The sequence below is a fragment of the Oncorhynchus gorbuscha genome, linkage group LG17 (genome assembly GCF_021184085.1).
Source record: "Oncorhynchus gorbuscha isolate QuinsamMale2020 ecotype Even-year linkage group LG17, OgorEven_v1.0, whole genome shotgun sequence".
Taxonomy (NCBI): Eukaryota; Metazoa; Chordata; class Actinopteri; order Salmoniformes; family Salmonidae; genus Oncorhynchus; species Oncorhynchus gorbuscha.
The window spans coordinates 6,762,335-6,777,085 of NC_060189.1; the positions used below are offsets into that span (position 1 = coordinate 6,762,335).

General features: G+C 44.2%; 1 protein-coding gene across 4 annotated transcripts; it reads left to right on the forward strand.

Moving 5' to 3' along the window:
• Positions 1 to 516: 516 nt before the first annotated feature.
• Positions 517 to 14,324, forward strand: khk (ketohexokinase). Of its 4 annotated transcripts, XM_046308293.1 has the most exons (9): positions 517 to 750; positions 1,336 to 1,452; positions 2,455 to 2,589; positions 3,578 to 3,712; positions 9,190 to 9,262; positions 11,600 to 11,746; positions 13,131 to 13,219; positions 13,497 to 13,654; positions 13,776 to 14,324. In XM_046308293.1, exons 1-9 carry the CDS (start codon positions 659 to 661, stop codon positions 13,871 to 13,873), a joined length of 1,044 nt encoding a protein of 347 aa, XP_046164249.1. In that variant the 5' UTR covers positions 517 to 658; the 3' UTR covers positions 13,874 to 14,324. The 4 variants fall into 4 exon arrangements, with proteins under 4 accessions (XP_046164249.1, XP_046164251.1, XP_046164250.1 ...); XM_046308295.1 differs by lacking the exon at positions 3,578 to 3,712 and having other exon boundaries at positions 518 to 750; XM_046308294.1 differs by lacking the exon at positions 2,455 to 2,589 and having other exon boundaries at positions 519 to 750.
• The last annotated feature ends 427 nt before the right edge of the window (positions 14,325 to 14,751 follow it).

The window sequence follows — 14,751 nt, forward strand, 5'->3', positions numbered from 1 at the left end:
AGATCACATTCTGAGCTGGTAGAACGGGTCTGCATTCTAAACGCCACAGGCCAGGAATATCAAGTTACTATTGTAACACTTTATTTCAATGTAAACACTGGGTACATGGTATATGGCGTAGGCTTTCATGTCAAGTCACTCTGACCTATTTCTACATTTAGAAAATGTGCGCAAATAAATAAGCACTTGCAACTTTCCAACACTTTATTCAAGCCAATACAAAATCATTTCTGATATGCTAGCTCAGTGGTTCTCAACTCCGAGCCTAGAGACCCGAGTACTGCTGGTTTTAATTATATCACTCTAATCAGGGACTGATTTAGAGCTGGGACACCAGATGAATCCAATGAACTATCAGGCGAACGCAATTAACTACCAGGTAGATTAGGGTACCTGAAGCATACCGTATGATTAAAGTTGGGCGTTCAACAGCACCATCTTCCGGTTACACTCGGGAACTTTCAGGAGGGGGAAAAAACATGTTTCTTTAAAGATAAAAGGATAAGCGGCGCAGGCGCACACGCTTCGCAAAGCAGAGCCAGACCGCGCTCGTCTCGCCCTATTGGTGGTCACATATCTGGGGTTCAAAGACCACACAAGTGTGATATGAGCAACATTGTATCCGAAGGTCAAAGTCCCGTTATTTCACGCAGGGAACATGGGTGACAAAAAGATACTGTGTATCGGGCTGGTATGTCTGGATATTATCAATGTAGTGGACAAATACCCGGAAGAGGACACTGACACCAGGTAAGTGATGTTTCATACTGAATGCACTCATCATCTCTGGTGCATTTACCGTTTCAATTACATAGCTACAGTCCTAAATTCACTCGCACCCTTTTTATGACTACGGAGCGGAGCGAATAAAGCTCTGCGCATTCGCAATACTCTGCTACTTAGCTCATTGCGATGCGGGATCCTTGGCACGTCCCTACCCCATTTGAAGTTGACATTTAAAATGGTTAAGGTAAGGGTTGGTTAAGGTTAGAATAAGGGTAAGCGTAAATGTTATGGCTAGGGCCTGTGACAGATCCACTTGTGAACGAACTACACACTTCGCTGTACCACTAGCTTGCAAAAATTATAATGAAGTGAGTTTTACGTTAACTTCGATCTGACGTTCTTCACGCCTAGACCTACTAAGATATATCCTACTTGCACTAGACTAGCCCGAAAGGAAACATGAAAGCCGTTGTTTCAATATTGCTACACTAGTCAGTAAATTCACAACAGCGAATGAATGACTTGAAGGAGGGCAGTCATGGTTACTACCTAAACTAAGATATTACAGCTGTCTGTTGTTCCACCTCTCGCCTCTGCATGTGCGCACAGGTGTTTGTCTCAACGATGGCAGCGTGGTGGGAACGCGTCCAACTCGTGCACTGTGCTGTCACTCCTTGGCGCTCCCTGTGCGTTCATGGGGTCCCTAGCTCCTGGGCATGTTGCAGAGTAAGTAGTATGTTGTCAATTTAAAGCAATAAGGCCCGAGGAGGTGTGGCTAAGGGCTGTATGCGTCGTGTGCCTGGACACAGCCCTTAGCAGTGGTATATTGGCCATATATCACAATCCCCCAAAGGTGCCTTATTGCTATTATAAACTGGTTAAACGCAATTAGAGCAGTAAAAATAAATGTTTTGTCATAACCCATGGTATACTGTCTGATATACCATGGCTGCCAGACAATCAGCATTCAAGGGCTCAAACCACCCAGTTTATAAAAACAGATATTACATCTGACAAACTCTTAGAATAAAAAATAATATTTTTATAATAATCCATCATCTTCCTTAGGTCTACATTCAGGGGATTTATTTCATGTGTTTAGGTAGACTCAAATCCTTAGGTCTACTTTTGGGGGATTTATTTCATGTGTTTAGGTAGACTCAAATCCTTAGGTCTACTTTCAGGGGATTTATTTAATGTGTGTAGGTAGACTCAAATCCTTAGGTCTGCTTTTGGGGGATTTATTTCATGTGTTTAGGTAGACTCAAATCCTTAGGTCTACTTTTGTGGGATTTATTTCATGTGTGTAGGTAGACTCAAATCCTTAGGTCTACTTTTGGGGGATTTATTTCATGTGTTTAGGTAGACTCAAATCCTTAGGTCTACTTTCAGGGGATTTATTTCATGTGTTTAGGTAGACTCAAATCTTTAGGTCTACTTTGGGGGATTTATTTCATGTGTTTAGGTAGACTCAAATCCTTAGGTCTACTTTTGGGGGATTTATTTAATGTGTTTAGAATCAATTAAGACATGCTCTTTTTCTTTGTTATTTCACGTCCTTTTGGTGTTACAAAGACATCTTCCAAAACGTCTGTGATCTGCCATCATTTATTCCAGTTTTTCCTGAGGTGGTGGTGGTGCTATGATCAAGAACAGTTATGGATCTCAACAACAACTAACTGTCTACCTAGATGTCTCTCCTTCTTATACAGTGACTATATCCCACAGCTTCGTACTAGATGACTTTCAGAAGTACCAGATTGACATCTCTCTCCTATCAGAACACCCTCACAGCTCCTTCCCCACCTCTATGATCATAAGCAATGTGACCACGGGCACTCGCACCATCCTACACATGAACAGGTTTGTGTGTGTCTGTGTTTAGGTCTGTGTCTGTGTTTAGGTGTGTGTGTGTGTGTCTGTGTTTAGGTCTGTGTCTGTGTTTAGGTCTGTGTCTGTGTTTAGGTCTGTGTCTGTGTTTAGGTCTGTGTCTGTGTTTAGGTTTCTGTGTCTGTGTTTAGGTCTGTGTCTGTGTTTAGGTTTGTGTCTGTGTTTAGGTCTGTGTCTGTGTTTAGGTCTGTGTCTGTGTTTAGGTCTGTGTCTGTGTTTAGGTCTGTGTCTGTGTTTAGGTTTGTGTGTCTGTGGTTAGGTGTTTGTGTCTGTGGTTAGGTGTTTGTGTGTCTGTGGTTAGGTGTTTGTGTGTCTGTGGTTAGGTGTTTGTGTGTCTGTGGTTAGGTGTCTGTGTGTCTGTGGTTAGGTGTCTGTGTGTCTGTGGTTAGGTGTTTGTGTGTCTGTGGTTAGGTGTCTGTGTGTCTGTGGTTAGGTGTCTGTGTGTCTGTGGTTAGGTGTGTGTGTGTTTGTGTCTGTGGTTAGGTGTTTGTGTGTCTGTGGTTAGGTGTTTGTGTGTCTGTGGTTAGGTGTCTGTGTGTCTGTGGTTAGGTGTCTGTGTGTCTGTGGTTAGGTGTGTGTGTGTGTGTGTGTGTGTTCAATTCAGATCCTCTCCTGAAATTCCACACTCACTTCTCCACTTGCTCACTTCTCCACTTGGGCTCTCCTGTGCTGCTATCCCGGTCTCTACCACTAGGTGGAAACCTGTCCTCACTAACCCCCTGCTCTACCCCTTCTCCCAGGTTTGCTTCTCAGAGGTCATAGGTTATGCCCTGGTCTCCCAGCCTGCAGCAAATATTCCCCCTCGCTCCGTCCCTTCAGGCCAGAGGAAACGCGTGTTATTTATCATCATTATTCTATTACAATAATGATATGATTATAACGACAATGTATATAGTATCATTATCATTGGGTTCATTGAGGGTTTGCGTGTTTGTGTGTGTCTGTCTCTCTGCTCTGTCAGCTTCATCGTGGGCGATTTCTCGCGCCGCGGGGTGGACATTTCATCCGTTGCCTGGCAGCGGGAGGGGGAGACCCCGTGTGCCTGTTGCGTGGTGTGTCCCCCCAGAGGCTCACGCACGGTCGTGCTCTCCGACACGTAAGACACGCAGGCGGTGGACGATCCGGCGCTGGATTCTGTAATGCTGTGTTTGGGTCTAATACGGGATGTGCAGCTCCACTGCAGTAGACTAGAGCCAGAATGGAGTGTCACACAACGCCAGATAATCACAATATCAGCTCAAAGGGTGTTGGAAGATTGTCATTCTTAGTCAAACTTCTTGAGCCAAGTGAGTTAATAATTAGTGAGTGATATATTCATTACACTATAGATGAATGTTACTCAGAAGCCAAGTCAGTTAAGCCCATGATACACTAGAAAATTTGAGGCAATATTGCCGATGTATCATCAGCTTTACAGTTTGTAGCAGTATGTCCCATAAACGTAGGGTTAGGGCCGTGTCAGTCTGTAGTGGCGCTGCGTGGGTTAATTCTGGGGATCATCTCTAATTCTACCAATTCGATCGCTGCATGCTAAATGTGTTGTCACAATGACATTTCATCCATTGATAATACTGTATCATGTGATTTCCAAGGAGAAGTAGTACTGTTCCTTTATGTCAACAAGGAACACAGACTGAGACCAAGGTCTCTTTTACAGCTGGGCCCTGCGTATACATGTTTACACATACAGTTCAGGTACAATGATTAAGAAACTACACTAAACCATCACAGATAACACAAAAAATACAGCAGCAGATTACAGTTACACACAGCTTATTCCCCTGACAGGTTATTCCCCTGACAGGTTATTCCCCTGACAGCTTATTCCCCTGACAGGTTATTCCCCTGACAGGTTATTCCCCTGACAGGTTATTCCCCTGACAGCTTATTCCCCTGACAGCTTATTCCCCTGACAGCTTATTCCCCTGACAGCTTATTCCCCTGACAGCTTATTCCCCTGACAGCTTATTCCCCTAACAGCTTATTCCCCTGACAGGTTATTCCCCTAACAGGTTATTCCCCTAACAGGTTATTCCCCTAACAGGTTATTCCCCTAACAGGTTATTCCCCTAACAGGTTATTCCCCTAACAGGTTATTCCCCTAACAGGTTATTCCCCTAACAGGTTATTCCCCTGACAGCTTATTCCCCTGACAAGCATTTCGCTAACAGGTTATTCCCCTAACAGGTTATTCCCCTGACAGCTTATTCCCCTGACAGCTTATTCCCCTGACAGCTTATTCCCCTGACAGCTTATTCCCCTGACAGCTTATTCCCCTGACAGCTTATTCCCCTGACAGCTTATTCCCCTGACAGCTTATTCCCCTGACAGCTTATTCCCCTGACAGCTTATTCCCCTGACAGGTTATTCCCCTGACAGCTTATTCCCCTGACAGCTTATTCCCCTGACAGGTTATTCCCCTGACAGCTTATTCCCCTGACAGCTTATTCCCCTGACAGCTTATTCCCCTGACAGCTTATTCCCCTAACAGCTTATTCCCCTAACAGCTTATTCCCCTGACAAGCATTTCGCTACACTGGCATTAACGTCTCCTAACCATGTGTATGTGACCATTAACGTCTGCTAACCATGTGTATGTGACCATTAACGTCTGCTAACCATGTGTATGTGACCATTAACGTCTGCTAACCATGTGTATGTGACCATTAACGTCTGCTAACCATGTGTATGTGACCATTAACGTCTGCTAACCATGTGTATGTGACCATTAACGTCTGCTAACCATGTGTATGTGACCATTAACGTCTGCTAACCATGTGTATGTGACCATTAACGTCTGCTAACCATGTGTATGTGACCATTAACGTCTGCTAACCATGTGTATGTGACCATTAACGTCTGCTAACCATGTGTATGTGACAAATAACATTTGATAACAGCACAAGAACTTGCATTACCTGAAACAGTTACAAGCAATAGAAAAATAACAATCCTCCAATAAATGTTTAATGGGCGACAGGGGGACAAGAGTCTCAAGTGTAATTTTAGTCTGCAGGCTATTCCATAGGCAAGGATCGAAACAGGAAAAGACAGCCATACCCAACTCTGGAAATCGCATGGGCCTCAAGTGTAATGAGACCTGGTTTTAGGAATTATAATGCTGAGAAGTGATGATAGAAGGTAGTTTATTCAGAAGTGCTTTATAGACAAACACGAGAGCATGTTGTTCTCGTCTCAAAGTCCAACCCACATTTTGATATTAAACACAGTGGTGAGTTCTGTTATAATAAATATAAGTGCACAATGATAAGTAGCATCCAGTGGTTTAAGTGTTGATGCCGTAGCATGCATGTACAGTTGAAATCAGAAGTTTATATACACCTTATACATTTAAACTCAGTTTTTCACAATTCCTGATTTTTTTTTTTTTTCCCCAATTTTGTGGTGTCCAATTGTTGTATTAGCTACAATTGTTGTGATGGCCACTCCAATACCTTAAGTTCTTAAGCCATTTTGCCATAACTTTGGAAGTATGCTTGGGGTAATTGTGCATTTGGAAGAAACATTTGCGACCAAGCTTTAACTTCCTGACTGATGTCTTGAGATGTTGCTTCAATATATCCACATAATTTGCCTTTCTCATGATGCCATCTATTTTGTGAAGTGCACCAGTCCCTCCTGCAGCAAAGCACCCTCACAAACATGTTACTGCCACCCCTGTGCTTCACGGTTGGGATGGTGTTCTTCAGCTTGCAAGCCTCCCCATTTTTCCTCCAAACATAACGATGGTCAATGTGGCCAGTTCTATTTTTGTTTCATCGGACCAGAGGACGTTTCCAAAAATTATGACCTTTTTCCCCATGTGCAGTTGCAAACCATAGTCTGGCTTTTTTATGGCTGTTTTGGAGCAGTGACTTTGTCCTTGCTGAGCGGCTTTTCAGGTTATGTCGATTATAGGACTCGTTTTACTGTGGATACAGATACTTTTGTACCTGTTTCCTCCAGCATCTTCACAAGGTCCTTTGCTGTTGTTCTGGGATTGATTTTCACTTTTCGCACCAAAGTACGTTCATCTCTAGGAGACAGAATGCGTCTCCTTCCAGAGCGGTATGATGGCTGTGTAGTCCCATGGTGTTTATACTTGCGTACTATTGTTTGTACAAATGAACGTGGTACCTTCGGGCATTTGGAAATTTTTCCCAAGGATGAACCAGAGTTGTGGGAGGTCTACAATTTTCTTCTGAGGTCTTGGCTGATTTTCTTTTGATTTTCCCATGATATCAAGGAAAGTGGCACTGTGTTTGAAGGTAGGCATTGAAATACATCCACAGGTACACCTCCAATTGGCAAAAAGTATGTCAATTAGCCTAACAGAAGCTTCTAAAGCCATGACATCATTTTCTGGAATTTTCCAAGCTGTTTTAAAGGCACAGTCAACTTAGTGTATGTAAACTTCTTGACCCACTGGAATTGTGATACAGTGAAATAATCTGTCTGCGGTGATCTTACAGAGAGCCACATCAATTTACAGAAATACTCATAAATATTGATGAAAAAGTGTTATACATGGAATTACAGAAATACTTCTCCTTAATGCAACCGCTGTGTCAGATTTGAAAACTTTACGGAAAAGGCTAACCATGCAATAATCTGAGTACAGCGTTCAGACAACAAAGCAGCCAAAAAGATATCCGCCATATTGTGTAGTCAACATTAGTCAGGAATAGCATCAAAAATATTCACTTACCTTTGATTATCTTCATCAGAATGCACTCCCAGGAATCCCAATTCCACCATAAATGTTTGATTTGTTCGATAATGTTCATAATTTATGACCAAATAGCTTCGTCTGGTAAACAAATCCAAACACGCGTTCAGGTCCAGCCGAACATCGGACTAAAAGTTTTTAAAAGTTCCGTTACAGCCCATATAAACTTGGCAAATTAAGTATAGAATCAATCTTTTAGGATGTTTTTATCATAAATCTTCAATAATTTTCCAACCGGAGAATTCCTATGTCTGTAGAAAAGCAATGGAACGAGAGCTAACGCTCTTGTGACCGCGCGATACGAGCCTGTGGCACTCTGCCAGACACCTGACTCATTCCTCTCTCATTCGGTCCCACTTCACAGTAGAAGCCTCAAACAAAGTTCTAAAGACTGTTGACATCTAGTGGAAGCCTTAGGAAGTGCAACATAACCAATATCCCACTGTATCTACAATAGGGGCTGAATTAAAAAACTACAAGCCTCAGATTCCCCAATGCCTGGTTGGATTTATCTCAGGTTTTCGCCTGCCATATAAGTTATGTTATACTCACAGACATCATTCAAACAGTTTTAGAAACTTCAGAGTTTTTTCTATCCAATACTACTAATAATATGCATATATTATCATCTGGTACAGAGTAGCAGGCAGTTTACTATGGGCACCTTATTCATCCAAGCTACTCAATACTGCCCCCCCTGTCACCAAGAATTTAACAGATTTAATCAAGAAAACACCTAGATGTTGCCTTTTTTTTTTTTATTCTTCCGGTCCATTTATTTCTCAATTGCCTAAAAAGCAGCCAATCAGCTAGTGGGGTAGAGTATGAACTTTCCCTCGTTTCAAGATGAGTTTTCTGTCAAACTTGGTAGGGTGCAGTTCTAGGGCTCTATGGTGTAACATGACAACCAATCAGATTTGAGATTGACACCCTCCTCTCCTCCCAGTTTTTGATTATGAACTCAGTTTTCAGAACTAACTTTTCTCATTCTAATCTATTCTATATCTATTAAGCTAGCTTGATTTCCTATCCCAGCCTGGTCTCATAGACTTAATATATAAATGTAAATCCGGGGACACTCAAATTCGTATGATATGTTATGTTTGTTATGTTTACGAAAGACAGAAGGTTACTTAAGGCAAACACTAAAGTAGGGTGGATGAGCAGGCATATAAAGCAAATGTCTAGCAACCCAAAGGTTGTGTGTTAGAATGTCATCATGGACAAATGTAAAATGTTTGCTAACTAGCTACTTTGCGGCTAATTGCTACTTTGTAACTTCTTAGCTAACCCTTCCATTAACCTTAACCCTTTAACCTGACTCCCCAACCCCCCATCCGAGCTAACTTTAGCAATCTAGTTAGTATTTGCCACCGAGCTAATGTTAGCTACAACAAATTGGAATTCGTAATATATTATATGTTTTGCAAATTCGTAGCATATTGTACGAATTGCAGTTCATAACATATCATGCAAAATGGATAATGGACATCAAATTAATACATACCATACAAAACACAACTTTTTATTTCACCATTATTTAACCTGGTAGGCCAGTTGAGAACAAGTTCTCATTTACATCTCATTTACAACTGCAACCTATCATACTAATTGTGTCCCAGAATAACATTTACTATGTTACATCTAACCCTGAGTCCAGGTTGCCTATCCAATAAGGTTACTAATAATTTTGTTTACAAAAGGACATCTCTTTGTTTCTCTTTCCCCCCTCTTATCCCCCCTCTTTCTCTCTTCCTCCCCCTCCCTCCAACTCTCTCCCCGCTCTCTCTTCCCCCTCTCCCTCTCTTGCCCTCTTTCTTTCTCCCCCTCTCTCTTTCTCTCAGAAACCTGCCTGATGTGTCAGCAGCAGACTTCTCTAAGGTAGATTTCAGTCAGTACAAATGGATCCACTGGGAGGTGAGCTCACAAAGAGGTTATAGAACACTCTAGATTTAGGTTCAATTTTGACCTTATTGATCAAATCAAATGTTATTTGTCACATTCACCAAATACAACATTTGTAGACCTTACTGTGAAATAATTGCTTACAAGACCTTAACCAACAATGCAGTTTTAAGAAAGTATTTACTAAATAAACTAAAGTAAAAAAAAAAAAAAGTACCACAATAAAACCACAGTAATGAGGCTTTATACAGAGGGTACTGGTACCGAGTCCATGTGAGGGGTACAGGTTAGTCAAAGTAATTTGTACATGTCGGTAGGGGTAAAGTAACTATGCATAGATAATAAACAGCGAGTAGCAGCAGTGTAAAAACAAAGGGGTGGAGGTCAATGTAAATAGTCTGGTGGTCATTTGATTAATTGTTCAGCAGTCTTATGGCTTGGGGGTAGAAGCTGTTAACGAGCCTTTTGGTCCTAGACTTGGCGCTCCGGTACCACTTGCCGTGTGGTAGCAGAGAGAACCGTCTATTACTTGGGTGACAATGTATTGGGCCTTCATCTGACACCGCCTGGTATAGAGGTCCTGGAGGGCAGGAAGCTTGGCCCCGTGATATACTGGGCTGTCTGCACTACCCTCTGTAGCGCCTTACGTATGCTGAGCAGTTGCCAGACCAGGTGGTGATGCTCTCAATGGTGCAGCTGTAGAACTTTTTTGAGGATCTGAGGACCCATGCCAAATCTTTTCAGTCTCCTGAGGGGGAACGGGCATTGTCGTGCCGGCTTCACAACTTTTTTGAGGATCTGAGGACCCATGCCAAATCTTTTCAGTCTCCTGAGGGGGAAACGGGCATTGTCGTGCCGGCTTCACAACTTTTTTGAGGATCTGAGGACCCATGCCAAATCTTTTCAGTCTCCTGGGGGGGAAACGGGCATTGTCGTGCCTGCTTCACAACTTTTTTGGTGTGTTTGTTGATGTTCACACCAAGGAAGTTGAAACTCTCGACCCGCTCCACTACAGCCCTAGTGATGTTAATGGGGGCGTGTTCAGCCCTCCTTTTCCTGTAGTCCACGATCATCTCCTTTGTTTTGCTCAGGTTGAGGAAGAGGTTGTTGTCCTGGCACCACACTGACAGGTCTCTGACCTCCTCCCTATAGGCTGTCTCATCATTGTCGGTGATCAGGCCTACCACCATTGTGTCGTCAGTGAACTTAATGATAGTGTTGAAGTCGTGCTTGGCCACGCAATCGTGGGTGGAAAGAGGGTACAGGAGGGGACTAAGCACGCTCCCCTGAGGGGCCCTCGTGTTGAGGGTCAGCGTGGCAGATATGTTGTTACCTACTCTTACCACCTGGGGTCGGCCCGTCAGGAAGTCCAGGATCCAGTTGCAGAGGGAGGTGTTTAGTCCCAGGGTCCTTAGCTTGGTGATGAGCTTTGTGGACACTATGGTGTTGAATGCTGAGCTGTTGTCAAGGAACAGCATTCTCATCTGTGGATCTGTTGGTGCGGTATGCGAGTTGGAGTGGGTCTAGGGTTTCCGGGATGATTGTGTTGATGTTAGCCATGACCAGCCTTTCAAAGCACTTCATGGCTACTGATGTGTGTGCTACGGGGCGGTAGTCATTTAGGCAGGTGACCTTCGCTCTCTTGGGAACAGGGACTATGGTGGTCTACTTAAAACATGTAGGTATTACAGACTCGGACAGGGAGAGTTTAAAAATATGTCAATGAAGACTCTTGCCAGTTGGTCCGCGCATGCTCTGAGTACACGTCCTTGGTAATCCGTCTGGCCCTGCGGCCTTGTGAATACCTGTTTAAATGTCTTGCTCACATCGGCTACGGAGAGCGTGATCATCTCAGTCATCCGGACACTACTCCGAGGCTAAAGGTGCAATCGATTGCTTGGACTTTGAAATGAATTATATATATATAGCCATTGATTATTGAAGAATATAACTTTTATATATGCCTCATGAGCTTTGTTCAGCTGCGTGACCCCATCATAACCCAAAGTATAAGCTTGTTTTACGCCATTGTTTGTAAACAATGTAATTGTAAGACGCATGGTTAAAACAATAATTTTAATGTCATGCATCCTTTTATCCTGTCTATTTATTTGTGAGTGGTTACATTTCTCCAGCCCCATCCCTAAACTGTTTACCTAAAAAGGTGTCTTGGTGTCCACTTTGGCTGTTATTTGAACTGCAGATTGACCCTTTAACCTTAATTTCATAGAACTTTATATTTAATGTTTATTACACTTAAAATACATGAACATGTTATAAGCATGACCAACAGTGTAACATCCCATGACTGGTTTTGGTCATGTTTATAACATGTTTGACATATGACAGGGCCGTAATGCCGAGGAGCAGGTGAAGATGATCCAGCAGGTGGAACTGTCTAACAACACGTTGCCACAGCAACACAGGATCACCGTATCCGTGGAGATAGAGAAGACCAGGGAGCCTCTGTACCAGCTCTTCCACCATGGTGATGTGGTACGACGCCCTCAATGACAGCATGAATATCACTCATAACACTCTGGAACAATGCCTCCCGACAACATCTAGACAGACAAAAACATGTTCAGTGTTCTCTACAGGTTTGGAGGTTGATTTTGATACATTTTTATTGTGAGAGTGCCTTGCATCTTCAGGATGCCCAGTTCACATGGCCTTATAAGGATGCCCAGTCCACAGGGCCTTATAAGGATGCCCAGTCCACAGGGCCTTATAGGGATGCCCAGTCCACATGGCCTTATAGGGATGCCCAGTCCACAGGGCCTTATAAGGATCCCCAGTCCACATGGCATTATAGGGATGCCCAGTCCACATGGCCTTATAAGGATGCCCAGTCCACATGGCCTTATAAGGATCCCCAGTCCACATGGCATTATATGGATCCCCAGTCCACACGGCCTTATGGATGCCCAGTCCACATGGCCTTATAAGGATGCCCAGTCCACAGGGCCTTATAAGGATGCCCAGTCCACAGGGCCTTATAAGGATGCCCAGTCCACAGGGCCTTATAAGGATGCCCAGTCCACAGGGCCTTATAAGGATGCCCAGTCCACAGGGCCTTATAAGGATGCCCAGTCCACAGGGCCTTATAAGGATGCCCAGTCCACAGGGCCTTATAAGGATGCCCAGTCCACAGGGCCTTATAAGGATGCCCAGTCCACAGGGCCTTATAAGGATGCCCAGTCCACAGGGCCTTATAAGGATGCCCAGTCCACAGGGCCTTATAAGGATGCCCAGTCCACAGGGCCTTATAAGGATGTCCACAGGGCCTTATAAGGATGCCCAGTCCACAGGGCCTTATAAGGATGCCCAGTCCACAGGGCCTTATAAGGATGCCCAGTCCACAGGGCCTTATAAGGATGCCCAGTCCACAGGGCCTTATAAGGATGCCCAGTCCACAGGGCCTTATAAGGATGCCCAGTCCACAGGGCCTTATAAGGATGCCCAGTCCACAGGGCCTTATAAGGATGCCCAGGGCCTTATAAGGATGCCCAGTCCACAGGGCCTTATAAGGATGCCCAGTCCACAGGGCCTTATAAGGATGCCCAGTCCACAGGGCCTTATAAGGATGCCCAGTCCACAGGGCCTTCTAAGGATGCCCAGTCCACAGGGCCTTCTAAGGATGCCCAGTCCACAGGGCCTTCTAAGGATGCCCAGTCCACAGGGCCTTATAAGGATGCCCAGTCCACATGGCCTTATAAGGATGCCCAGCCCCCCTATATAACATGTATAGAATGATAGTTCATCACTATTTATCCTGATTATGTCATTGCTGGCATTAAAGAGGGCACTACCAAACCTGGTAACTGTCATAACACTGCCCTGTACCTGACCTGAAACAACGTTTTTCTCTCCTCTCCAGGTGTTTGTCAGTAAAGATGTGGCCATGCATTTTGGCTTCCACTCCGCTGCCAGTGCTCTGAAGGGCCTCTACCACAGAGTGAAGAAAGGGTGAGTGGACACACAGATGGAGGAAGAGAGAGAGGTAGGTAGGTAGGTAGGTAGGTAGGTAGGTAGGTAGGTAGGTAGGTAGGTAGGTAGGTAGAGAGACCGATGGACGGAAAGATGGCTGGAAAGAGACGGACTGACAGACGGATTGGGGGAAAAGAGGGCGAGGATGTGCAGGGGGGGTACAGTCTAAAACTTTATGTCACTGTTAACTCTTCATATTCTGATCCAGTTTTCCATTGTAGTCTCAACACCTGAAAGCAGGCTTCCTGTGTTCCAGGGCTGTCCTCATATGTGCCTGGGCAGAGAAAGGGGCAGATGCGATGGGTCCTGATGGCATAGTGGTCCACTCGGATGCCTTTCCACCGGAGGCCGTTGTGGACACGCTTGGAGCAGGCGACACTTTCAATGCTTCAGTGATCTACACCCTGTCAAATGGTGAGATGATATTACTTTTATTTTGTATATTGTTTTTACACATAGTCAAATGGTAAGGTGATATTTGTATTTTCTACAGCCAAAATGCAATCAATCATCTTGTCTCCCTCTCCCCTGGTAGGAGGAGGAGTACAGGAAGCTCTCACGTTCGGTTGCCAGGTGGCAGGCAGGAAGTGTGGTGTCCACGGATATGACGAAATAGTGACAAAGACGGAGTGAAGAATAATGTGCACTGTAGCTGGAGGGTTTTTGACAACTTTATTTTCAACTCTACAAACACAAGCTTGGCAGTAGGTATAGGGATGTTTTGTCACGTCACAAAACTCAACACTCAGCAAAACAGCATTAGAGGTATTGTTCGTTTTAACAGACACATTTCAAGGCAAACCCCTGTGTTTTAGAGGTTAAAAGTAATTATTTATCAGTTTTATTCTCATCTTTCCCTATTTTTGTTTCCTCCCAACCATTGTTAGCTGTATGTCCAGATTCTCCTGGCTAGCATTTCTTTTTGAGAATCTAGCAATGCTAGCGCAAGTGGGTTGTATCAGTTAGCCACACATTCAAAGGCACAGGGCCTAAAACCTAACTTATGGTGAATTTAATCATATGAATTTAACAAAAATGTTTTTGCAATTAAACAGAATAAATATCACAATATTGTTATCTGGCATCAAAGAGTCTTGTAAGTTTTTCTCAGGGCCTTGGGTCTTTCTCAGGGCCTTGGGTTTTCTCAGGGTCTTGGGTTTTCTCAGGGCCTTGTGTTTTTCTCAGGGTCTTGGGTTTTTCTCAGGTGCCTTGGGCCTTTCTCAGGTGCCTTGGGTCTTTCTCAGGTGCCTTGGGTCTTTCTCAGGTGCCTTGGGTCTTTCTCAGGGCCTTGGTCTTTCTCAGGGCCTTGGTCTTTCTCAGGTGCCTTGGTCTTTCTCAGGGCCTTGGTCTTTCTCGGGGCCTTGGTCTTTCTCGGGGCCTTGGTCTTTCTCGGGGCCTTGGTCTTTCTCGGGGCCTTGGTCTTTCTCGGGGCCTTGGTCTTTCTCGGGGCCTTGGTCTTTCTCGGGGCCTTGGTCTTTCTCGGGGCCTTGGTCTTTCTCGGGGCCTTGGTC

What these genes read in the sequence shown, in the direction of transcription:
- khk (XM_046308293.1), top strand. Translation starts at nt 659, where the DNA reads ATGGGTGACAAAAAGATACTGTGTATCGGGCTGGTATGTCTGGATATT. An exon ending in TCTTCCACCATGGTGATGTG is followed by an intron (nt 11,747 to 13,130) that starts GTACGACGCCCT and finishes TCTCCTCTCCAG; the next exon opens with GTGTTTGTCAGTAAAGATGT. An exon ending in TACCACAGAGTGAAGAAAGG is followed by an intron (nt 13,220 to 13,496) that starts GTGAGTGGACAC and finishes CCTGTGTTCCAG; the next exon opens with GGCTGTCCTCATATGTGCCT.